The 21037-nt window shown below is 41.3% G+C and overlaps 1 protein-coding gene across 1 annotated transcript in view; it reads left to right on the top strand.

Moving 5' to 3' along the window:
* rapgef5a (Rap guanine nucleotide exchange factor (GEF) 5a) overlaps positions 1–21037 on the top strand; it is a 43983-nt gene that overhangs the window by 15752 nt on the left and 7194 nt on the right. The window contains exons 6-17 of the mRNA XM_079653020.1: positions 1590–1671; positions 1793–1841; positions 2240–2313; positions 5389–5574; positions 11857–12002; positions 12885–12985; positions 18240–18318; positions 18438–18582; positions 19969–20060; positions 20189–20219; positions 20349–20427; positions 20698–20847. Coding sequence (XP_079509146.1) covers positions 1590–1671; positions 1793–1841; positions 2240–2313; positions 5389–5574; positions 11857–12002; positions 12885–12985; positions 18240–18318; positions 18438–18582; positions 19969–20060; positions 20189–20219; positions 20349–20427; positions 20698–20847 — 1214 coding nt within the window. The remainder of the gene's footprint in view (positions 1–1589; positions 1672–1792; positions 1842–2239; positions 2314–5388; positions 5575–11856; positions 12003–12884; positions 12986–18239; positions 18319–18437; positions 18583–19968; positions 20061–20188; positions 20220–20348; positions 20428–20697; positions 20848–21037) is intronic.

The raw sequence follows: 21037 nt of genomic DNA, 5'->3' as shown, positions 1-21037 counted from the left end.
TTGCATCAGATTAAAGTACGTTGACACATTGTTCACAATAACAATTTGTATGCTTTTAATTTTTGATTTATTGTGTGGGAACATGACTCCAACTTTGACTTTGAATAAAAAGGGAGACATTGCAAGCAGCCATCATGTTAATCCTCTATCAATGCTGTTTGAAAACTGTTCTGTGCTGCTTAATGATTGGTGACACAGCTCCCACTGTGCCTGTCCTCCAGCACAGATACATTCAGCCTCATAGTGAGTCACCAACTTGCCAAATGAACGGCTGCTAAAAACCCTAATGACCCTCCATGATGAGAATACATTTAACATGGTGACTCAGAATAGATCTCATCTCATGCTCCTCACAAAAGATTAAAATCCTTCACATTTAATCGCATTGACAACTTGATCATTTGCCTTTGTTCATCCAGCTCTGTGAGATTTTTAATCATGACTTATCTTATTTTAAAGAGTGGATTTATTTCAAACACAGATACTGAAAGGAAAGCACAAGCAGCTTTTATTGTGACAGTAAAAATATGATATTTCCACACTCCTTTAAGGCATCTGTTTGTCTACCTGGCTCATCTGTCTGTGTCAGAGCCGATAGCTGAAGAGTCATCCTGTGCTATACACGTTATCAACATCTCCCCCGCTTTGCCTCTATCGTGCCCTTATCAGATTACAGCACACACACACACATAGTCACACAGTGCTTCATCTTCTTCCCTTCACAAGTATTACTCGTACCACTGGGATCTGTTGCTAAAATCCAAATTGTATGCAAATCAGTCTTTGTGTGTGTAGTGCTGGGGTGAGGCAGTGTGTGGGAGACATATCCAAACGGTGGTTTTGTAAGGGAACATATTAGGGGAGGGGGCCTCGGGTGCAGTCTGACGCTATCGAAGACAAACTCTACAACTTTGTATTATTGCTGTGGGAATAACACAGTTTACCCCAAAACAACCACCTGTTTATACCGCAAACACACAAATGAACTCCTACACAAATGTAATTACAGATGCACTCAGGCTTAAAAAAAGATCCTCAAAACAAGTTACACGTCCATATATGTTCTGAATGCATGTACACTCATCTGCCACGCACGCACGCACGCACGCACACACACACACACACACACACACACAGTCTCACTAACATCAATAGGAGGGTGTGTCTGCAAGCTATTTTAAATGAAACCACATTAAAGACAAGGGGGGTGCAGAGAGAGATGCTCCATACAGAGACATGTGAGCAGTAAAGAAATAGAAAGACAGATGGGTGGACAAATAGAACAGATACCACTCGCCAAAAGAAAATATTAACACACAGAAAATATTCTCACTCAAATATTCTCGTGTTTATTGTGTTACCGTCCACAGGCGGGAACATCCAGTAAATGTGTCAACAGGCTGTAGTTCTTCTCTAGGTTTACCAGGGGGCAGCGTAGATCAAAAACCTGCAGGAATCCCATTTCTCTGGAGAGCATTTGATCACAATATTGCACATGTCAGTTATAAGTAAAGCTGTGTGTGTTTTTGTGTTTGTGTGTGTGTGTGTGTGTGTGTGTGTGTGTGTGTGTGTTTGTGTGTCTATCCAAGGTCAGAGGAGGACTCTGAAGGCAACAGGGACATCTGCAGTGAGATTCTCCAGATGAAAGCTCTTGAGAGGCTCACTTCTACGGTCAGTGCGACTGAAAATCAATAAATACAGTATCCTATTGCTGCCTCATTACCAATGTTTTCATCAATCATTTATATATTTTTATTTTTAGCGTATTGTCTTGACACCGTTTCTTCAACAGGTACAATGTGAGCTGGCAGCTGCTCTTGCCCGAAAGACTCGTAAAGCTTGTAAGTATACATACATCTTAGATAGATAAATATATAATAAGCAACCAGTCGTCTTGTCAACATTAATATGAGCTTGATCAAGATTTTATATTGAAATGACTTAATCCTTGATTTGATCTGTCTTTATAATTGTTATATATATTAAGTAGAAATCAGCTAATAGCGAAATCTAGCCTTATTCGAATATTATTTTTGAATGTTTTCTATGTTTAATAATCAACAACAGATGGAACAATTAAAAAAACAAATCAGAAAATTGAAACATAAATCACACAAACATAGCCTCAATGTGTTTTCCTTTCTGCATCATGAGGACATGGATGACTCACACAATGTTACATAATGAGTGTGTGAAGATCTGTCATAAATGACTTGATTCTGCTTTGGGTGGGTTGCAGTATCAGAGCAGGACTCTGAGACGACAGAGACGAGCCAACATGAGCCTCGCACACCCAGCGAGGAGAGCAGCCCGGTAACACACACACACACACACACACACACACACACACACACACACACACACACACACACACACACACACACACACACACTTATACTAGACAATGTCCCTGTCATTGCCCCCAATGCTAATCCTTCAATTAATTTTCAATCCAATATTTATATTTTCCCTCAGTTATCTGGTCAGTGCACAATCATCTTAAAGTAGGCTTACAAAAGAGTTCGTAAAGCCAATCCAGTTTGGTTTAGAAAAAAAATCAAGAGTTCACTACAATTTGAAGTATTACATAACATTTAAAGTTGGATTTTATATCAGTGGAGATAATAATGTTTCAAACCGTTTAGCCAGGAAGATAACGACTCCTGGCAAAGCGAGAAGAGGTTTGGTTCACCTATACAATGTTGCTGTAGCCCATGCAAAGCATCTATAGGTTCAACCTGTGTGGTGGCAAGACATGTCATTGTGAATATCTTTATTTGATTAAACTGCATGCTATTTATTTGTGCATGCTGCCTTAAACTTTGCCTGCCTATGAAGTACTGTTCTCTTGGGAGAGGATTCAGTGTGAATAAAAGGGCACAGTAAAGCTTTTTGACAGCTGTCGTCACAGAAATTGCCATTTAAAAAAAAAAAAAAAAAAGATTCAGAAATGACCAGGCGCAATATGAAAAATACTGACACTATCATACCAATACAGCCCTGCTTGGGACGTCCATTGTAAGTAGTCATCTTTATTGGCTAGCCTTCTCTCATTTAAAAAGCTGTTTGTTGTGTGTGTGTCTCCATGAAGTGGCTGAAGGTAGAAATAGAGTGCAGAGGAAGGCATGTTTGCTTTCTGGTGCCATCTCTTTACAGTGGAAACCTCTTTTTCTACATCAATTATTCATCATCAAATAACACCAGAGATGAGGAGAAAGGGTGAGAGCAGGGAAAAAAGGAATCTTTTGAAACAAATATATACACAGTACTATATATGCATGCATGCCATGGTGAGGATGTTTTCCCATCAGTTAATTAAGTCGTGACAACATCGCCTGTAACCAATTAACACGGGATGTTTCACAACAAAGTTTAACAATGAAATTCAATAAACACTTAATATATGCAGAGCACTCACTGTGACCTTGAGACGCGACTATTAACTGCTTCAAAATTAAAACGACCCTTAGGGGCTGTTGTTAAGTAATGTATTACATGTATGCGCTAACACCCTGTAACATAGGAGACACTGAATACTACTGTGAGTCTAATCAATGGCTCATAAGTGTGTGGCTTATGACCCCTTAACACAAAGAAATGGCTTTTTGCAACTCCCTCTGTAAATAGTTGCATATGTTTATGATTAAAGAGTAATGATCCCCTCATTTAAATATATTTAATGTTATTAAAGGTTAAAAGTCTTGCACAATGTTTTATTTAAAGATAAACTTAGATTTGTTGTATTGCTTTGACCCCAGTGGTCATCAAGCTATGTTTGTTACAGGCAAAGTATAGAGCGGATATGACCGGGCGACTTATCGTATTTTACGGACCTAAAAGAAACCGATCCTAACAAAAAATCCGACCATTTATATATTTGTCAATATAAGTGAAGGCAAAATGATAATTTCCTCCAATATCACACTTGGAATATCAGTCAAATAATCACAATAAGATATTTTTCTCAAACCGTTATAGCTTAGTAGCCATAAGATTCATCCTGCTGTGAGGGGTTTAGAGAGCACTGCAGATTGTAATGGTAACAGGAGTATTTATTTTTGTTTATTTGACATAATTGTCTTGTGTTAACCACATATAAACCACATACTAGTGCGACAACGTTATAGATTGTCATAGATCTTAAACACAAGAGACCAAAGAAAAATGAAGGTCACAATGGGAGAGAAAAGGAGATGGACGGAGACAGCCGGACAGCACAAACACACACACAGACAGACAGGTTTATCTTGGTGAGTCCTGTGTCTAGGACAGGAAGTTGACAGCAGGTTAACAGGAAGCAGGAGACAGGGGACTGTGGCTCTGATATAATATCTGTTTGTGTACGTGGCTTTTTTCCGCAGATAAGAGTTGTCACCGGGGGGAGTTTTCCTAGTAAACAAAATTAAGTGTGGGAATATGCTATCATGTTTTGTGTTTGTGTGTGTGTGTGTGTGTGTGGGTGTGTTTGTTTGTGTGTGTGTGGGTGTGTGTGTGTGTGTGTGTGTGTTTCACCCTCTGTATAAAGCATGGCACCGTGGGATAGTTTAGCTCACAGGAAGGGTTAACCAGCTCGGAGCCAAATGAAAAACCTCTCTTTTCCTTTTCCAAGGAAAATAAACAGACCAGACCAGTGATAACCATCATGTTAGCAGCACCTTAGGGAGCATACAAACACAAATGTACAAACACATAGATAGACCTGACGACAGGAGAAATTACTGAGGACAAAGCCATTGGTTTATTTAGCTTTTTAATGAAATCTAATACTGTTTCTTCTATATCACTCTTAGATATTCACATTTACACACTTTCTATTTTAACTTTAAGTACAAACTATAGACACCACACACACACACACACACACACACACACACACACACACACACACACACACACACACACACACACACACACACACACACACACACACACACACACACACACACACACACACACACACACACACACACACCCCACCAGCACAAACTCTTCCCACACAGACGCACACACCCGCCCACTTACTACTAATCACAGACTACCACTCTTTCTCCAGCAGATCGTCTGACACGGAGCAGTCAGACTCAGACAAAGAGAGAATTTCAACAGATAAAGAGAATTACCGACTGTAATTGATAGAAAGAAAAAGCAACGAGGAAGAATTAGAGAGAGACCAAGACAGAGCCAGGATTACCATTTCATCTCATTCTCCGCACATGGACATAAAGGGCCAGCTGAGAACTTGTCATTGCATGTTTCTGGACTAAACCCATCCGATTGGACAAAACCACTGAACCTTCTTGAACTCCATCAAACAAACTTTTGTTGACTGTCTCCAGCATGTCCTGGGACTGCGGGTTGAGATATGTTTTTCTGCCACCTGTGTTGCAGCTGGGCGGAGTGTGTGCGCTGCGGGATGGCGGGGGCAGCGGCGGCGTTGGTGGAGGAATGGGGACGGTGTGCGGCCGCGAGGATCTGACCAGCCGGCTGGGGCTGGAGGCCGTTCAGCGGCTGGCCAAGGACGGCTGTCGGCTGCTGCAGAACCACAACTACCGGCTGCCAGACAGGAACCAGGCGGTGAGTGTGGTGATGGCTCTCATGTTTGGAATTAAGATGCGATAATACTGTATTGTCAGAGAGTCTGGCTCCATTTGCAACATCGACAAGGACAGATATTTAAGATGTGATACAAGGGAATATTTGACAAAACACCAGGGTCACTGAAGAGAAACCTGCACAAGACCCTCTAACGTACATTAGATCTGGGTTTTAGCTCTGTATTTCATTTGAGTGGTGCACAAAAGAATGCTTCAGTTTTACCTTTTTGAATCGCGGGACACTGTGTCTCCGATTTGATGGTTAACTTTCATATCCGCTGTTCAGGACATGGTTGGGGTCAGAGGTGATGTGGTGGGACAGCCTCAATATGTTGTAATGGTATGCTGATTCATTGAGTCCCTCCAAAGGTTGACCTACAATCATTGATTTTAGATTTTCATCTGGTTGAGCATTTTTTACCTTAAAGCGGTGGGCAATCACTTATACCTACATTTATATCATACAGTATTCCCAGGTCTGAGTTTGTTCCGCAAAGTCATTGGTTTCTCACCATGTAATCTGCAAAGCGAGTTGCGGCTATATGGTTATCATGAGTACAGAGTAATGTACGTCATGATGTGGTGAATGTGGCAATTATTGTAGTCACTTTTAAAACACGCACTTAAGGTCTTAGTTACTCATGGTCAGGAGTAAGGCGAGAAAATCCTCATCAGGAGGACCATCCTGGTTTGTGTTGCTGTTAGTCTAGACTCTAGACTCTCGAGGACGAAACACACATGTCCACATTTACTCTAATTTACATTATTTAGGGTCACCATTAGTTATTACCACAGTAACAACTACTCTTTGACAAAGACAAGACAAAATAAACGACATTCAAACATTACATTCTTCACCACAATATCCACAAAACAGATGAGCTAAAAATAAGAGAAAGTAGGTACATCTCTCCCATTCATAATGTCAACATAAAATAAGCTAAAACGGAAGCGTACAGCTAAAAATTATCCAAGGTAGCAACACAAATATAATCAACATTCACATACAGTTTATCATATGTAACCTAAACTCATTTATTTGTATTAATTGCTGTTTTTACATTTCTTTATAAAAATGTAAATGCTGTGGTGGGTTATTGCACTACATTTCTTTTTTAGTTCACAACATGCCTCCTCACTTTATTACATCATCCGAGGACACATCTGCGCACTCAAATTCACCCACACACATGCAAACTGAAGCTATCATTGCTTATATACACACGTAGAGCTTTGCTTCATTCCTACCAGATTAAATAACCAGCAGCTCTCTAGCTCATCGAATGTGGGTGTTAATAAGGGCTTAGTGCAATGTGATCTCATGCCCTTTTACAGTCTGCAAAGTACTGTGTATGTCTATGTTCACTTGTGCGTGTGAGTTTTCTGGCTACAGCTTATACTCATGTGTGGGAGCTTATGTGTGTGTGTGTGTGTTCATGCACTAATGGTGCCGGCAGGCTGAGTCAGTGTGTGCACTTAATGAGTGGGGTGTTAGAGAAGCGCTGTACTGTATAATCCAGCTCTACTGTGCACCTGAGGGCAGGAAGCAAAGCGAAACGCAGTCTGATTTTCACCCTACATCTTAATGTGTTTGTGAAATCTGCCACATATCTCATCAGCTTGGTGGGTTTGACCTAAGCCTAGCCTTGGGGATTTTTCCGAAGAGGATATTTTTTCACTTTCATTTCTTGTATACAAAAGTAGAAACATATATATTTATTTTTTATCAAAGTAGTGCTTCTGAATGAAGCCAAAGAGAAAATGTGTTTTTAAGCTGGCAATTATTTTCTAGATCAATCAATTAGGCTCTTGGTGTTTCCTAAGTTTGGACAAACAAACTGTAATCATTTCTAAAAATGAACAAATGAATGATCCTTTTCAGTTATGCACCAAAATGTGTTTTAATATCATTCGGAGACAGCGAGTCACAAAAACCAACCCTAAATATCTATCCACCAAAAAGACAACTCTACTCTTACTGTGTTGTCATGGTGATTTTTACATTTTATTTCCCTTTTTCCCAAATGACAAAAAAGCTCTGACAAACCTCTGTGGGTCTCCATAGTGATTCAAACTCCTGTAGCAGTTTATTGAGTGCACTGTCATTCATTCTCATTGGATCAGCCATGGGAGTTTACCAGAGGCCAACCCGACTCAGTATTATCCAAGGTCACAGAGTGCATGTCGCACACAGGCAGGCTTTTTGGTAACTTGTGTTACAGTTTCTGTGTGTGAGAGTTGCACTAATGAGAGCTGCTGACTGAAACACATTGTGTTTCATATTCTTATCCATTATTTCCAGGAATCAGGCCTGGAGCTATCACAACACAGATATGGCATAGTTTCTATCAGCACACACAGCACACACACACATGCAGAAACACAAAGGGAACAGAGAGGGCTTCCTTTAGTCTTTCCGTTAGGACCACCTTTCCTCTGTACGTCATTTTGTTCCTGTGCACTAGGTCTGTGACCTCATGAGGGTGACAGTAAGTGCATGTCCACTGGTCTCCATTTACTTTTCTTAAATCCCGAGCCTCTAGAGCAGAAAGTCTGACCATTCAAAGGCAGAGAGTCTTGGCCTAGGGGAGGAAAAGAGAGGAGAGGAGAGAGAAAAAGTGTTTTCAGAAATGTAGAGGCGAACGTGAGGAGGAAAGGGTGTAGACGAGGTGGAAGTGCAGATGGTTGAATTGTAGGAAGGGATGAGAAGAAAAGGAAGGAAAGGGACAGTCACACCTGTTGGCTGAGAACAAGTGACGGACACAAAAAGCAAACTTTACCAAAGCAGTTTGTAAATGTTTGACACGACTGTTCAAGGTTTTTCACACTGCAGCTTGAGGTAGGGCTGCAATTTATTTTTTGCATTGTAAATTCATCATAAATATGCTGATTATTTTGTAGATTAGTAATTTGGCTGATGTTAAAACCTAGTTGTCTTGTTTGGTTAATTCAGAACACAAACACATACATATTAGTATAATATAAAAAAAAGAGAAGCAGGAAATCTACTTATTTGAGATGTTGAAAAATGCACATTTAGATACTTTTGCGTGACAAAATACTTTGATGAGTGCTCTAATCAAATAGATCTATTTTTTCAGTCAACTTATCATTTTGTCAGGTGGATATATTACATAACAGAAATAGCTAATTTGAGCTTGATCGACAGAGGCAAAATAATCAATCAATCAATCAAGGCAATATTCTCTTTTTAAGTTGAAAATGTACCCTACAGCTGACGTATGCTGGCCCTTTTGGATACAACAATATCTTTCCCTCTCTTTCACACTCCTTCTTTTTGTTCTCACTTTAAGCCACACTCCCCTGCGTCTCTCACTTTGCAGTCCCAGTCTCTCGCCTTATATCTTGCTTGCTTTTCTTGCCATCCGTCTCCCTTTCTGTGTTGCATAACTTTCTAACCTCCTCCTCTGCGGCATTCAAGTGCCTTCTTTGTATATTTTCCTTTTCATTTCTTGCATTCTTTCTCAGGCTAAATTCATGTTTCTTCTCGGGAGCTGCTGTTTGCACTCAAGTCTTTACATCTAGTTGTGTGTGTGTATTTGAGAATGCCTGTGTGAGCACATATATAGTTACACTTTAATGGTGGCAATGTTGAAAGCTGTTTTTGTTTTGGAGCATTCTCTGGAACCCTTTTGATCTCGAGCGCGGGTTTGTGTGATAAAACGCTGCCGTCCTCCATTCTTGGCTCGGAGCTGTTATTCTTGGCATCTTTGCAAAGAGTGCGAGTGTTATCGGAAAGATCAACAGTTTTCTGCTGTATCAGGAACACCAAAACAACATTCTCTTTCCCTTTTTTGTTCTTGTAATAGCTGTACTTTAATTAGTTCCATAATCTCTCCAAACTTTTTGTTCAACGAATTGTTTGAAAGGTTAATACAAATAAAGATGGAGACCTGTGAAAAACATCCCGGTTCCTGCTTGAACCCCTGGATGATGTGTTCGAATGGTAGGCCTCAAAACTCTTGTTATCTTGAGTTTATCCAGGGTGCTGGGTGCGGTCTGGGTGCTGGCCCAAATTGTAATAATGGCATGCAGCGTCAGATCTCTTCACATCAGCTGTCACTGCCTTATTTATCAGCTCAATGCATGTCTGTGTTGCTTAACCTTGAAGACATTAATTTCAGCATTGGGAAATCGCAGATCTTTTGAAAGCACATCATTCCACAACAGTTGGGTTCTCTTTGAAGACCTGGAAGCTATTTGTACACTGGAACCCCTGACATGTATAATACAGTCAAGGATATATGCCTATTTAACGCAATAAGCCTATTTTTACTTGTCATACTCATAATGACCATTTAGAAAATGTTCTTATGGAGTCCTGAACAAGACGTGCCATGTTGAACACCTCCGTTTTTCTTTTCCTCTGAGTGCCAAGATAGAGGCTTCTGCCAATCAGACCAACGCCTCTGCAGTAGTGGGCGATTTCTTTCCAACCGGAACTTTCAAAATAACCATACAATTAGTCATTATAAGGTGTTACAATGACATTTTGATGAAAAATTACATTTAATACATTTCATTTTTCAAGCGCTTTATCAGCTGCTCAAAGACGCTTTACAGACTTAAGAAATAAGATAGAAAGTCAAACTGCATTGTAATGTAAAAATATGTTTAAATCATTTTGTACGGAGGAAGGTTTCATGAGACAATTTGACACTTACACACCAAAACACCTGAGGGAGCTTCAGTGACCTCACCCCACTGAACATCTGTATCACATCAGGACACACACACACACACACATTATATTTGTGTGTGTGTGTGTGTGTGTGTGTGTGTGTGTGTGTGTGTGTGTGTGTGTGTGTGTGTGTGTGTGTGTGTGTGTGTGTGTGTGTGTGTGTGTGTGTGTGTGTGTGTGTGTGTGTGTGTGTGTGTGTGTGTGTGTGTGTGTGTGTGTGTGTGTGTGTGTGTGTGTGTGTGTGTGTGTGTGTGTGTGTGTGTGTGTGTGTGTGTGTGTGTGTGTGTGTGTGTGTGTGTGTGTGTGTGTGTGTGTGTCAAAGGAAGCTCTCTGTCAGATGTGATTGCTGCTCGATCCCTCTGACTGCGACAGACGAGCAGCTGGAGGAGAGACGTTGCTTCTTTATCTCTCCTCCTGTTCTCTGCCTTTGATCTTTTCTCTCCTCTCCTCAGGCTGTTACTTATTGTGCTCCTCTGTCCATCTGGAGCTCTGTTCCACTGTCACTGCAGGTGTGTGTGTGTTTGAGAGAGAGAGCTGGAGTCAGGGATCAAGGTGCTGTTCATTTTGGGAGCAGATGATCATTTGAAGTGTCAGCCTACATTCCCCATTGTTATTTATTACACAATAGCATTTCTTCTAAAGGCAGGAAAGGCGATACTTCCTTGTGATGGTGCCAGCATAATCTGTGCCTGCATGTGAGTGCAAAGGCTTTATTCATGTATGCATTCAAGACATTTTAATCTTAAGCGAAAGGGTCTGGGTAACCTGATTGATACTAGATATTTGAGGCCTATGAGAATATCAATGTGTATTCATTATGGCTGGTATTTGTCTTAACGTGTTATGAAAAAAACATTTGGCACATTCAGATTTCTTTTCACTTGATCAGTAAAAAGTTGTGAGCATGGCATAGTGAGCAAAGTATTTTACAGACCAAAATGTAATTGTCAATTTTCTAGTTACAAATATGTAATGTGTTATTCACCTCAAACATACCTTATGCATTTCGGACATCATACGCACTAATATATGTATATACATATCTGTAATTAGCTAGAATAGACCTTTAATAATAATCATTTATCTATTTACCTAATAAATCATTCCAATAGACTCTTATTTCACTTTTTTTATACTATTCCTTTCTTTTTGCATTTACTTTTAATATTTACTTGCTCTATATTTTTCTGTTTTTCTGTAATATTGTGTTGCACTGTTCGAGAAGCCTCTGACCTAAGATTTTCATCGACATAACTACTTTGTAGCTCTGGTTGTATGACTAATAAAGAACCTTAAACCTAATATCATCAAACTTCTCATTTGGCCTCAACTGGAAACATACAGTTGGTATTTTGGTTCTCTTCCTTTGTGTGAAACAAAAGAAAGTGCTGACTGGGTCAAAAAATCTGCTCAGTCTAAAAAAAGAGAGGACACAAAGTGAGTATATAATTGTAGACAAAAAAAAAGACATCCAATGTTTTCACTCCCTTAAATCGCTTTTTAAACAGTTTATTCTTTGCCTCACTTTGTGACATGTCCCTCTCCCTTTTTCCCTCCCAGGAGGCAGTGGGGAGGGTGTGTCTGAAGGAGAGAGGACGGGACGTGTTGGTGTTACGGAGAGTAACTTCCTCAGTGACGTCGCCATCGGACCGGCCGTCGCCCACATCGTCAGGGGGCGGGTCCAGAGCGGAGGACTGTGACAAGAGGTCAGTCCCTCCTCCTATATAACAACAAAAACATAATCATAACACTTCTCCTCGTCCACTCTGGGATGTTGCAACGAAACACTCATGCACGTACATGCACTATATCAGAAGTGCTGTCAACACTGTGTGTGTGTTTGTCTAAGATAATGTATGCTTTGGCTTCTGGCACAGAGCTGGTAGAAGAGAATGGCTTTTTTGTTTTCAGCTGGAAGCCAAACAAAGATGGCACCAAGGCTGGTTTACTTCCTTCCACGAATCCGTGTATGTGTTTAGAGTGGTTTTTCTGTGTGTCTGCTCAAATTTAATTTCTTTTGTGCAGTGTCTTTGTTAGTGTGTTTTTAAGCCAGCGCGTGCCAAGTCCTGAGGCACATTGCAGGGAGTGTCAGTGACAGGCAGGTTAAGTGGGTCTGTGTATGTCTGTGTGTGTGCAGTGCTCACCATCTTCAGTAGCAATCAGTTCCCTCAGAGTGCTACCGTAGAAACTGTCACAGAGAGCGTTTTAATCTCTGGAGCTCTTAGGCTGACGGCAATGCAGTTTACCCCACAGGAGAGCACCCTTCCTGGGTATGAAGAGCTTAGATGAGGGCTGATCCTGCGGAGGTTGTTAGATATGAAGATGACCACGGAGCTAGCTACGCTTGCCAAGGCAGAGGAGGACATAGAGGATGACGATGAGGAGGACGATGATGACGAGTGTAGCAATCACGATGAAGATGGTAGCTGTTCAGAAATGTGTGCTTTTGACGTTCCCCATTTTCGCTTCATCGATGACGACGATGTGGAGGAGAATAAGAAGGAAGAGAGTAAGGCAGGGTGGAGGAATGGAAGTGGTCGTTCTTGGTGCTGTAGTGAAGAAGATTGTTGCGACTCTTCGTCTTGCAGGTATGTGGTGGTGTCCGGGACGCCCCTCAAGATCTTGGAGCATCTGCTGAGTGACCTGCGGCTGGACGACCAAAGAGGGGCGCCAGAGAGCAGGGAGAGCGGTAAGTTTGTCGCCACACGTGTGAACACAAATGCTTCATGAACACATCTGTGAAAGGGCAACGATACACACGTGTGGCTGTATTTACAAAAAAGATTGATGGAAGAAAATGACATTTAAACACTGTTTAGTTGAAAATGAGACATTTTGTCATATAAATGAAGAAGTTGTGGAGTTTTTTTCCAATGTTTGAGCAAAGGTATATTTCAAACAAAGCAATTCCCCGCCCTCTAATTTCAGGAAACTTTTTTTTAGTCCCACATAGGGTTGCAAAGAGGCGGAAAGTTTCCATGGGAAGTTAAGCTGGGGAATTTTGGAAATATTCGATGCAAAATTAAACAAAAAAACATGACATTTCAACAGATTTCTTTTTAAAACATTTTTTTTTTAAGTAGAACAGAACAAGTTTTAATTATTTTATTGAACAATTATTTGTTTCATTGAAGAACGAAAACGGGAATGTTGAGTTAAATGTTACTCATCCACCTCAACCCCACTCATTAAAAAATGAACAAAAATGCACCCCCCATCCAAAGATCCCGGCAAAGTCCCATTCAAAATGTAAATCTTCCTTCAAGCAATCCTCTGCATTTTTGCTAAAGCCTTTCAGTCAACGGGCTCTTCCTGGGCCTCATCAACATCCAACTCTGAGTCTTCCTCTTCAGTGTCACTGTCCAGCCTTGTTGAGGATGGCTCTGTGTCAGGCTCAAAGAGCCTTAGGTTTGCCCGAATGCCAACCAGTTTTTCCACTCTCACATTTGTGAGCCTGTTGCGGACCTTTGTGTGGTCTCAATAGCCATGCAGTAAGCAGTGTGCTATGGCCTGGATATTCAAGTGTAATTGAATGGCATCTGTTTGTTTTAGTCAAGATTATGCTAAAATATACTTTCCCCAACTATGTTTAAGTTCCCTATGAAGAGCCAACCTTCAATTTTGAAAATTCCCAGTTTATTCCCATAAATTCCCTTGGAAAGTTTCCATCTTTGAAAATTCCCGGAATTTTGCAACCACAGTCGCACACAAGTTACAACACAGCCCAGCCTGGACTCTTTCTATGTCACTTTGATTTTCTGCACAGGGGTTCAAACCCGGTGTGTGTGTGTGTGTGTGTGTGTGTGTGTGTGTGTGTGTGTGTGTGTGTGTGTGTGTGTGTGTGTGTGTGTGTGTGTGTGTGTGTGTGTGTGTGTGTGTGTGTGTGTGTGTGTGTGTGTGTGTGTGTGTGTGTGTGTGTGTGTGTGTGTGTGTGTGTGTGTGTGTGTGTGTGTGTGTGTGTGTGTGTGTGTGTGTGTGTGTGTGTGTGTGTGTGTGTGTGTGTGTGTGTGTGTGTGTGTGTGTGTGTGTGTGTGTGTGTGTGTGTGTGTGTGTGTGTGTGTGTGTGTGTGTGTGTGTGTGTGTGTGTGTGTGTGTGTGTGTGTGTGTCAGTCAACTCTCAAACCCATCCAGGTGTGTGCATTCACTCAACCAAGTCATTGCCTGTAAATCTGTTAGTATGAGGAACATTCAAGAGGTTAAATGCTCTAACGAGTTTCTGAAACGATTCCCTCAGGCTGCATTTCTGCTGCGAACAATTTCATCTTTCATATATCATTTTCACAATCATCACATGTACCTATGGCTGCTGGGTTATTTCGCCGGAGCAGTTACAGCCCTGCTATATTGTTTTACCTTGGGACACGTTCTGTCATTTGTTTTACAGCAGTGTAGTTAGCATATAGACTACATTGAAAGTTGGGCAGCAACCTATTATTTTAATTTGATTCATTTGCACAATTTCTTCCCCGAACGCATTTAAGTGAGATATTGAATTTGTATTCAGTAGTTGATTAATATATTATAAATGTTTGGATTATTTTTAAAGTAATTGTAGTGTAAGTTATAGTAGATATAAGTATTTGTTATTCTGTTAAAGTAAGATAATCATTCCTGTAGAATAAAAACCAGATGGTGTTCGTATCATTGTGAAGCCATCGTCACTCAAACAACTTAAATCCAGTAGCACCAGAGACACCTGGTTCACAACATGTATATTATAAAACCTTTTCTTGTGAGTCGCACCGTTTTAAGACAAGGCGTCTTTATGCATTAACTCCTCAGCACCACCAGTTCCCGGCAGTCCACAGGGAGCCATCTCGATGAATAGCAGGAAACAGAAAACGAAGAGAGAGAAAGGGAGGGAGAGAGAATGAGGGGAAAGAAAAAGGAGAACTGAGATGGTCTTTGTGGAGGCGGACCACACAATATTTATTTACTGTAGAGAGAAAACACACTTTTGTATTTATTTAGCAGGGAAGCAGATCAAGAGTGTATGTGCATGCTTGGTCTTTGTCTCTGTGTCTATCTTTTGTACTATGTGCACAGAATAAGTATAAGGGTGTGCACGTGTGTGTGTTTGTAGGCCCTCTGGGGTGGTGCTGAGCATCAGTGTGCCGTTTTAGCAGGCTTAGCTGTGCAGCATGTAGAACAGGCTTGAACACGCTTCCACAGAGAACGATTACCTCAACCACCCCTTCACACGTACACATCAAAAAACCCACACAACAAAAAACACAGCAGCAGATTACTGCGATTAGTCCTGCACACACACATTTTCTCTCTTTTTCCTTCCTGTCTCACAAGAGGTAAAGTCCCCAAGGTCAGAACTGTGTGTGTGTGTGTGTGTGTGTGTGTGTGTGTGTGTGTGTGTGTGTGTGTGTGTGTGTGTGTGTGTGTGTGTGTGTGTGTGTGTGTGTGTGTGTGTGTGTGTGTGTGTGTGTGTGTGTGTGTGTGTGTGTGTGTGTGTGTGTGTGTGTGTGTGTGTGTGTGTGTGTGTGTGTGTGTGTGTGTGTGTGTGTGTGTGTGTGTGTGTGTGTGTGTGTGTGTGTGTGTGTGTGTGTGTGTGTGTGTGTGTGTGTGTGTGTGTGTGTGTGTGTGTGTGTGTGTGTGTGTGTGTGTGTGTGTGTGTGTGTGTGTGAAAATGGATATTTATCATCACAGGGTGCTGAGAGAGAGAGGGCGAGGGCGAGCGAGCGTAGGTGGGGAGTAGTAGCTTGAGCAAATGTTACCGCGGAGAAGGAGAAAATGAAAAATGGGGGTGAAGTGGAGGGGGGCGGACGAGGAGTCTGCAATGGAGAGAGAGAAGGCAGCACATAGACTGATAGCTGGTCAAAAAGAAAGTCAAGAAGGTTTTGAATAAATGAAAACCTATAAGTCAGACCTGTCTAAAAATATTTATTGAGAAAAGTTTTGTTTTTATTTCTAAAGAGAAGACAGTTGATCAAATATTAATGCAGCAGCCTTTGCTCAGTCTTCTATAATTGATTTCTCTTTTCTCTGCCCGACGGAGCCATATTTGGGTCACACATTTTCCCAGGGAAAGAGTTTGACACACACACACACACACACACACACACACACACACACACACACACACACACACACACACACACACCGTTGCTTTCTCTTTTGCAAATAAACTAGTTTTTCTCTAAAATGTTATACATTTGAACCTTTAAGAAAATATACATGTAATCTTCTTTAGTATTTTGAAAATATTTGATTGTGGTGGGCACCATAAGCCAGCGATATCACCTGTTCTACCCCAAACGTATGCTATGCAACCAATTTTGTTAACTTCGTGAAATCAAAAGGTCTCCAAAGACACTTAACATTTCAAAATGTACTATGGCGAGTAGTTGCATATTTACATATAAAAAAAGAAACGGAGCAGCCTTAACTTTTATTATGAGTCCTTTGTTGGCTTAGCTCTTCTTTTGGTCTCCACCACCTCTTTAAGGAAATATGTCTCTCTAGAGCAGGGGTGGGGAACCTTTTCCCTCTCAAGGGCCATTTCAATTTTTTCAACATCCTCCGAAGGCCGTACAAATGATTGACCTCTGCTTAAAAAAACTAAAATCACAGCACATTCATTTGGCCTTTCTTTCATGCTGTGCAAAGAAAAAGCAACCTCTTAATCCAGATATCTTACCATGACTCGCTTATTCATGCACGTGCACGGTTGTGACATGACCACCAAAACAGAAAGATATGGACACAAGATGTGAGCAAATGTATTTAGTTTCCTATCCATGTGGACATGATTTAAGTGGGGGAGGACCTAACCTCCTCTACGGGGGTCCGGGGGGCATGCTCCCCCGGGAAGACTTTTTTTTTAATGTTGAAGTTAAAAGCATCAATCTGGTGCACTTTGAGAGCAACATTAGGAGATCTATGGATACATCTCTCAACACCCATATGAAACAGAACTGTAAGCCGTTTTATTTTTCTTTATGGATATTTTAAAAATCACTCCCCTTTCAAACTGTATTCTTGTTTATTAATAACAACTTTATTTTACTGTCGTATAGTATTTTATACCAGTTTACTTTATTATCTTATGTTTTTATAATAACTATAATGATCATATAAAGATGTGCCTTTACCTCAGTGGTTGTAGAAAAAGCTTCTTATATTCGTTAGCATAGCTAGCTAACCAGATGCTAATAACAACAAAGTTATTGACTGTATGATCAGTATGTCAGATGAACAGATCGCCACTGGGCTTTCAACTAAAGACACAGCCAAGCAACAACTGCGGCATGTGTACGGCTCCTTATGGGTAGGCTATTGCCATTTTTGGAAGTGCCGGAGCGGTGTTCTGGTGCTCTCCGTCAGCAATACACCTCTGTCAGACGAGACATAATTACCACGTGATGACACGTTAGGCCCGTGTTGTGTTCAAGGACCCTGACCTTGGCCAGGAAAAACAGGCACTCGCTTGTTTCATTTTTTTGCGGTCTAGACTTCTTTCATTTTATTTTTTTTGCGTGTGTTTATAAATCATCTCGAGGGCCGTGCCAAATGGTCTCGCGGGCCGTATACGGCCCGGGGGCCGGAGGTTCCCCACCCCTGCTCTAGAGTCTAGCTGCTAAATGCTCCATTTGTCCATCAGAAGCCTCTTTTAAATTACACATAATTATTTGATCCATTGGTGGATGTAAAATGATGTATTGTCACTATATGCAGGCTATTTTAGAGAAGAAAGACATACATGGCAATGATCATTCTTGAAGTTGAGGGCTTTAAAGTCTATTTCTAACGAGTCTAACACAAGGAGGATAACTAATAATGTAACCTAAAGGCTGAAGAGAGGGACAAACTGTTAGTCTTTTCATGTCACTTTCCATATCTTAATACCACAAATAGGTTTGAAAACGTCACTTGCACTGTTGCTAGTGAAGGACATGGAAGTAACTGTTGATGTGTTTCCTGTGTTTCAGAAACGCTGCTGGATGACTTCCTGTTAACATACCTGGTGTTCATGTCCACCAACGACCTTTGTCAGGCTCTGCTCGGACAATATCCTTTCTGGCAAACGCACTCACATGATACACACACACACACACACACACACACACACACACACACATCCTTTCTTCCTCCACACTGCTATCAGTTGTCTCCTTGACTACTCTCACTTATAGCAGTGCCCGCTGCAGGGGCCAAGAGGAGGGTAAAGACGCCCTCTTCAGGAAGCGCAAGGTACTGCAGCTGGTCTCCCACTGGAGCCGGCTCTACAAGGACTTCCTGAAAGAAGAGGAGCACGTCAGGAGCTTCATGAAGGTACGGCACTACTCGTCTTTGTCTCCTCTATTTCAACAGTTTGCCAGTCTGATCCTCTGATGTCATTTCACACACGTCACACCGATAAACATAATAAGCCTCAGTCATCTTCACTTGTCTTTTGGTCTTGTTCTTTAATGGGGTTGTCCTTCTTTAAGTTCTACACGACAGGACATCAAGCATTTTGTTTTGAGACAGAGAGCTGAACTTGTGCGTGTGTTAGATCCTTTTGTTTGCTTCTTCTCGTTTTGAACTGTTTTCAGCTTTCTCCCACAGGGAAACCTTACTGAAGTTTTATCTCCTCCTGACAATGCCAGCTAATTAGAAGTAGACACAATACAGGCCCTTTCATAGTGTGTCATGTGAGAAAAGATGTTTAAATGTGTGGTTCTTTCAGAGACTAATAGAAGATAATCAGGAGAATTATTCCCTTTTTACTGTATCTAGTCAAATGTACTGAGTTGGCAAGTTGTTTTTCTAACTTTCGGTGTGTTCATGAGCTTTACTCTGTAAGATGGAGACATCATGGAGGCTACAAATAAGAAGTATTGGATTTGGATCGCTCACAGTGTTAAATAACACTTTTGCTGTCTATTTCCGAGTTGTTATTCCACCCTGAAGGGCAGTTGGCACAATGTTAAATAAGATGAAACAGTGCAAATCAGGCCATCCGTGCCTCCGTAATACTGCGTCACAATATTGCTACGTTTCTCTTCACAATTGCTGCTTGTATCCAAGTGTTCCTGCTATACTATCACATGGTTGGCTGAATTGCATGATAATCCCCGTGACAGACATGACACGGAAAGAGAAACACACACACACACACACACACACACACACACACACACACACACACACACACACACAGGTACTTATCACACTGCTCACCTGCAAGAAGCGCACACGCTCACCAAATCACTTGTCCCTCTGTAACCTGGAGGCTCCGTATCTCTGTGCCGGGTTGCCATGGAAACCAAAGTGCGAGGGTTGGCATGTGTATAATCTCATATGGAGTGCGTAACCCAGGTGATAGTTGCCTAGTAACAGGAGGAATGAGAGGAGAATTGGGATGGGAGGCTATGGTGGGTCAATGACAGCGATAAGCAGGTGTTTGGAGATGTGTTTGTGTGTATCCTTGCTGTTTCTGCCTCCTGAGCTTTCATACTTCCTACTAATTCCCTGCCATGTACACACACACACACACACACACACACACACACACACACACACACACACACACACACACAGAAATGTTGCTTTGTAAATGTTCTGCACACACGGTTATGATAATGCCATGTTATTTTGGTCATTTTATTTGACAGCATGAGATTCTGGATGTCGTGTAAATTATTTCATTGTTTTGTTTTGCTCCCTCTCTGTTAGACCCTGTATCGGTGTGTTTTAGAAGATCTGTACGAGTTCCCCACGCTTGAGAAGGACCTGAAGGAGTTCCAGAAACTTCTGCGTCGCCGACAGTAAGTGTTTTCGTCTCTGTACAAGACTTTGTTCTTCATTGACTGACTGTCACTTTGTGTGTGTATATTCAATTTCACACCTACTTGCATCCCTGTTCACCGTTGTGCGTCTTGTTTCCCTCTTATAGCACTGTCGATGACTGCCCTCCAAACCAAAAGGTAAACCAGAGAAGGGAGGTTAGATGCAAAGCGATACATCCTTGAGTTCAACTGTAATACAACTATAAGCAGTGTAGTATGAATACAGAATTGAACATCTCCATGTGTCTTCTTCTCTTTCTCTGTCAGAGTAAACAAATGTATCATCAGTTGAGTTTGAAGGAAAACTGTTTGCAACCCCGAAGTCCTTCGACCGATACTAGAGAGGGTGAGTAACATACACACACACACACACACACACACACACACACACACACACACACACACACACACCACAAAATGATACATTATGCATAATGACAGGCGAATTGCTTCAATTCAACTCGTATAATTGTTTTAAGTACTTAAATCAAGTAAAAAAGCTCAAATCTCTGTAAATACTTGGGTTTTTCTGAATCTGCTTCATTTTGATCTACAGTATTTCTGTTTCAGTCATTTCATGTGTCAGCATATTTACAGTATATGTACCATCTTCCAGTTATTTGCTGTGTGTACGTGAGCGCTGACTCATACCTGAGTGTCCACACACACCTGTCACTGGAGGCCCATGAGCTGCTAAAGATTGTGGGTCTGAAGATGGACAGGACAGAAGAAGACATGGTGCTTGCTGTGGCATCGCACACTGGAGGTACACACACACAGACAGACAGACAGACAGACAGACAGACAGACAGACAGACAGACAGACAGACAGACAGACAGACAGACAGACAGACAGACCATGTTAAGTTTGTCAGAAAATTGGTCTTTGATTATTTTATAACCATAGAACTATCACCTGCAGCAAACAATATTTACATTATTTTAGATATTTATAC

This window comes from Notothenia rossii (genome assembly GCF_949606895.1).
Source record: "Notothenia rossii genome assembly, chromosome: 10".
NCBI lineage: Eukaryota > Metazoa > Chordata > Actinopteri > Perciformes > Nototheniidae > Notothenia > Notothenia rossii.
The sequence above is the reverse complement of the archived record's forward strand: the minus strand, read 5'-3'. Positions and strand labels throughout refer to the sequence as shown.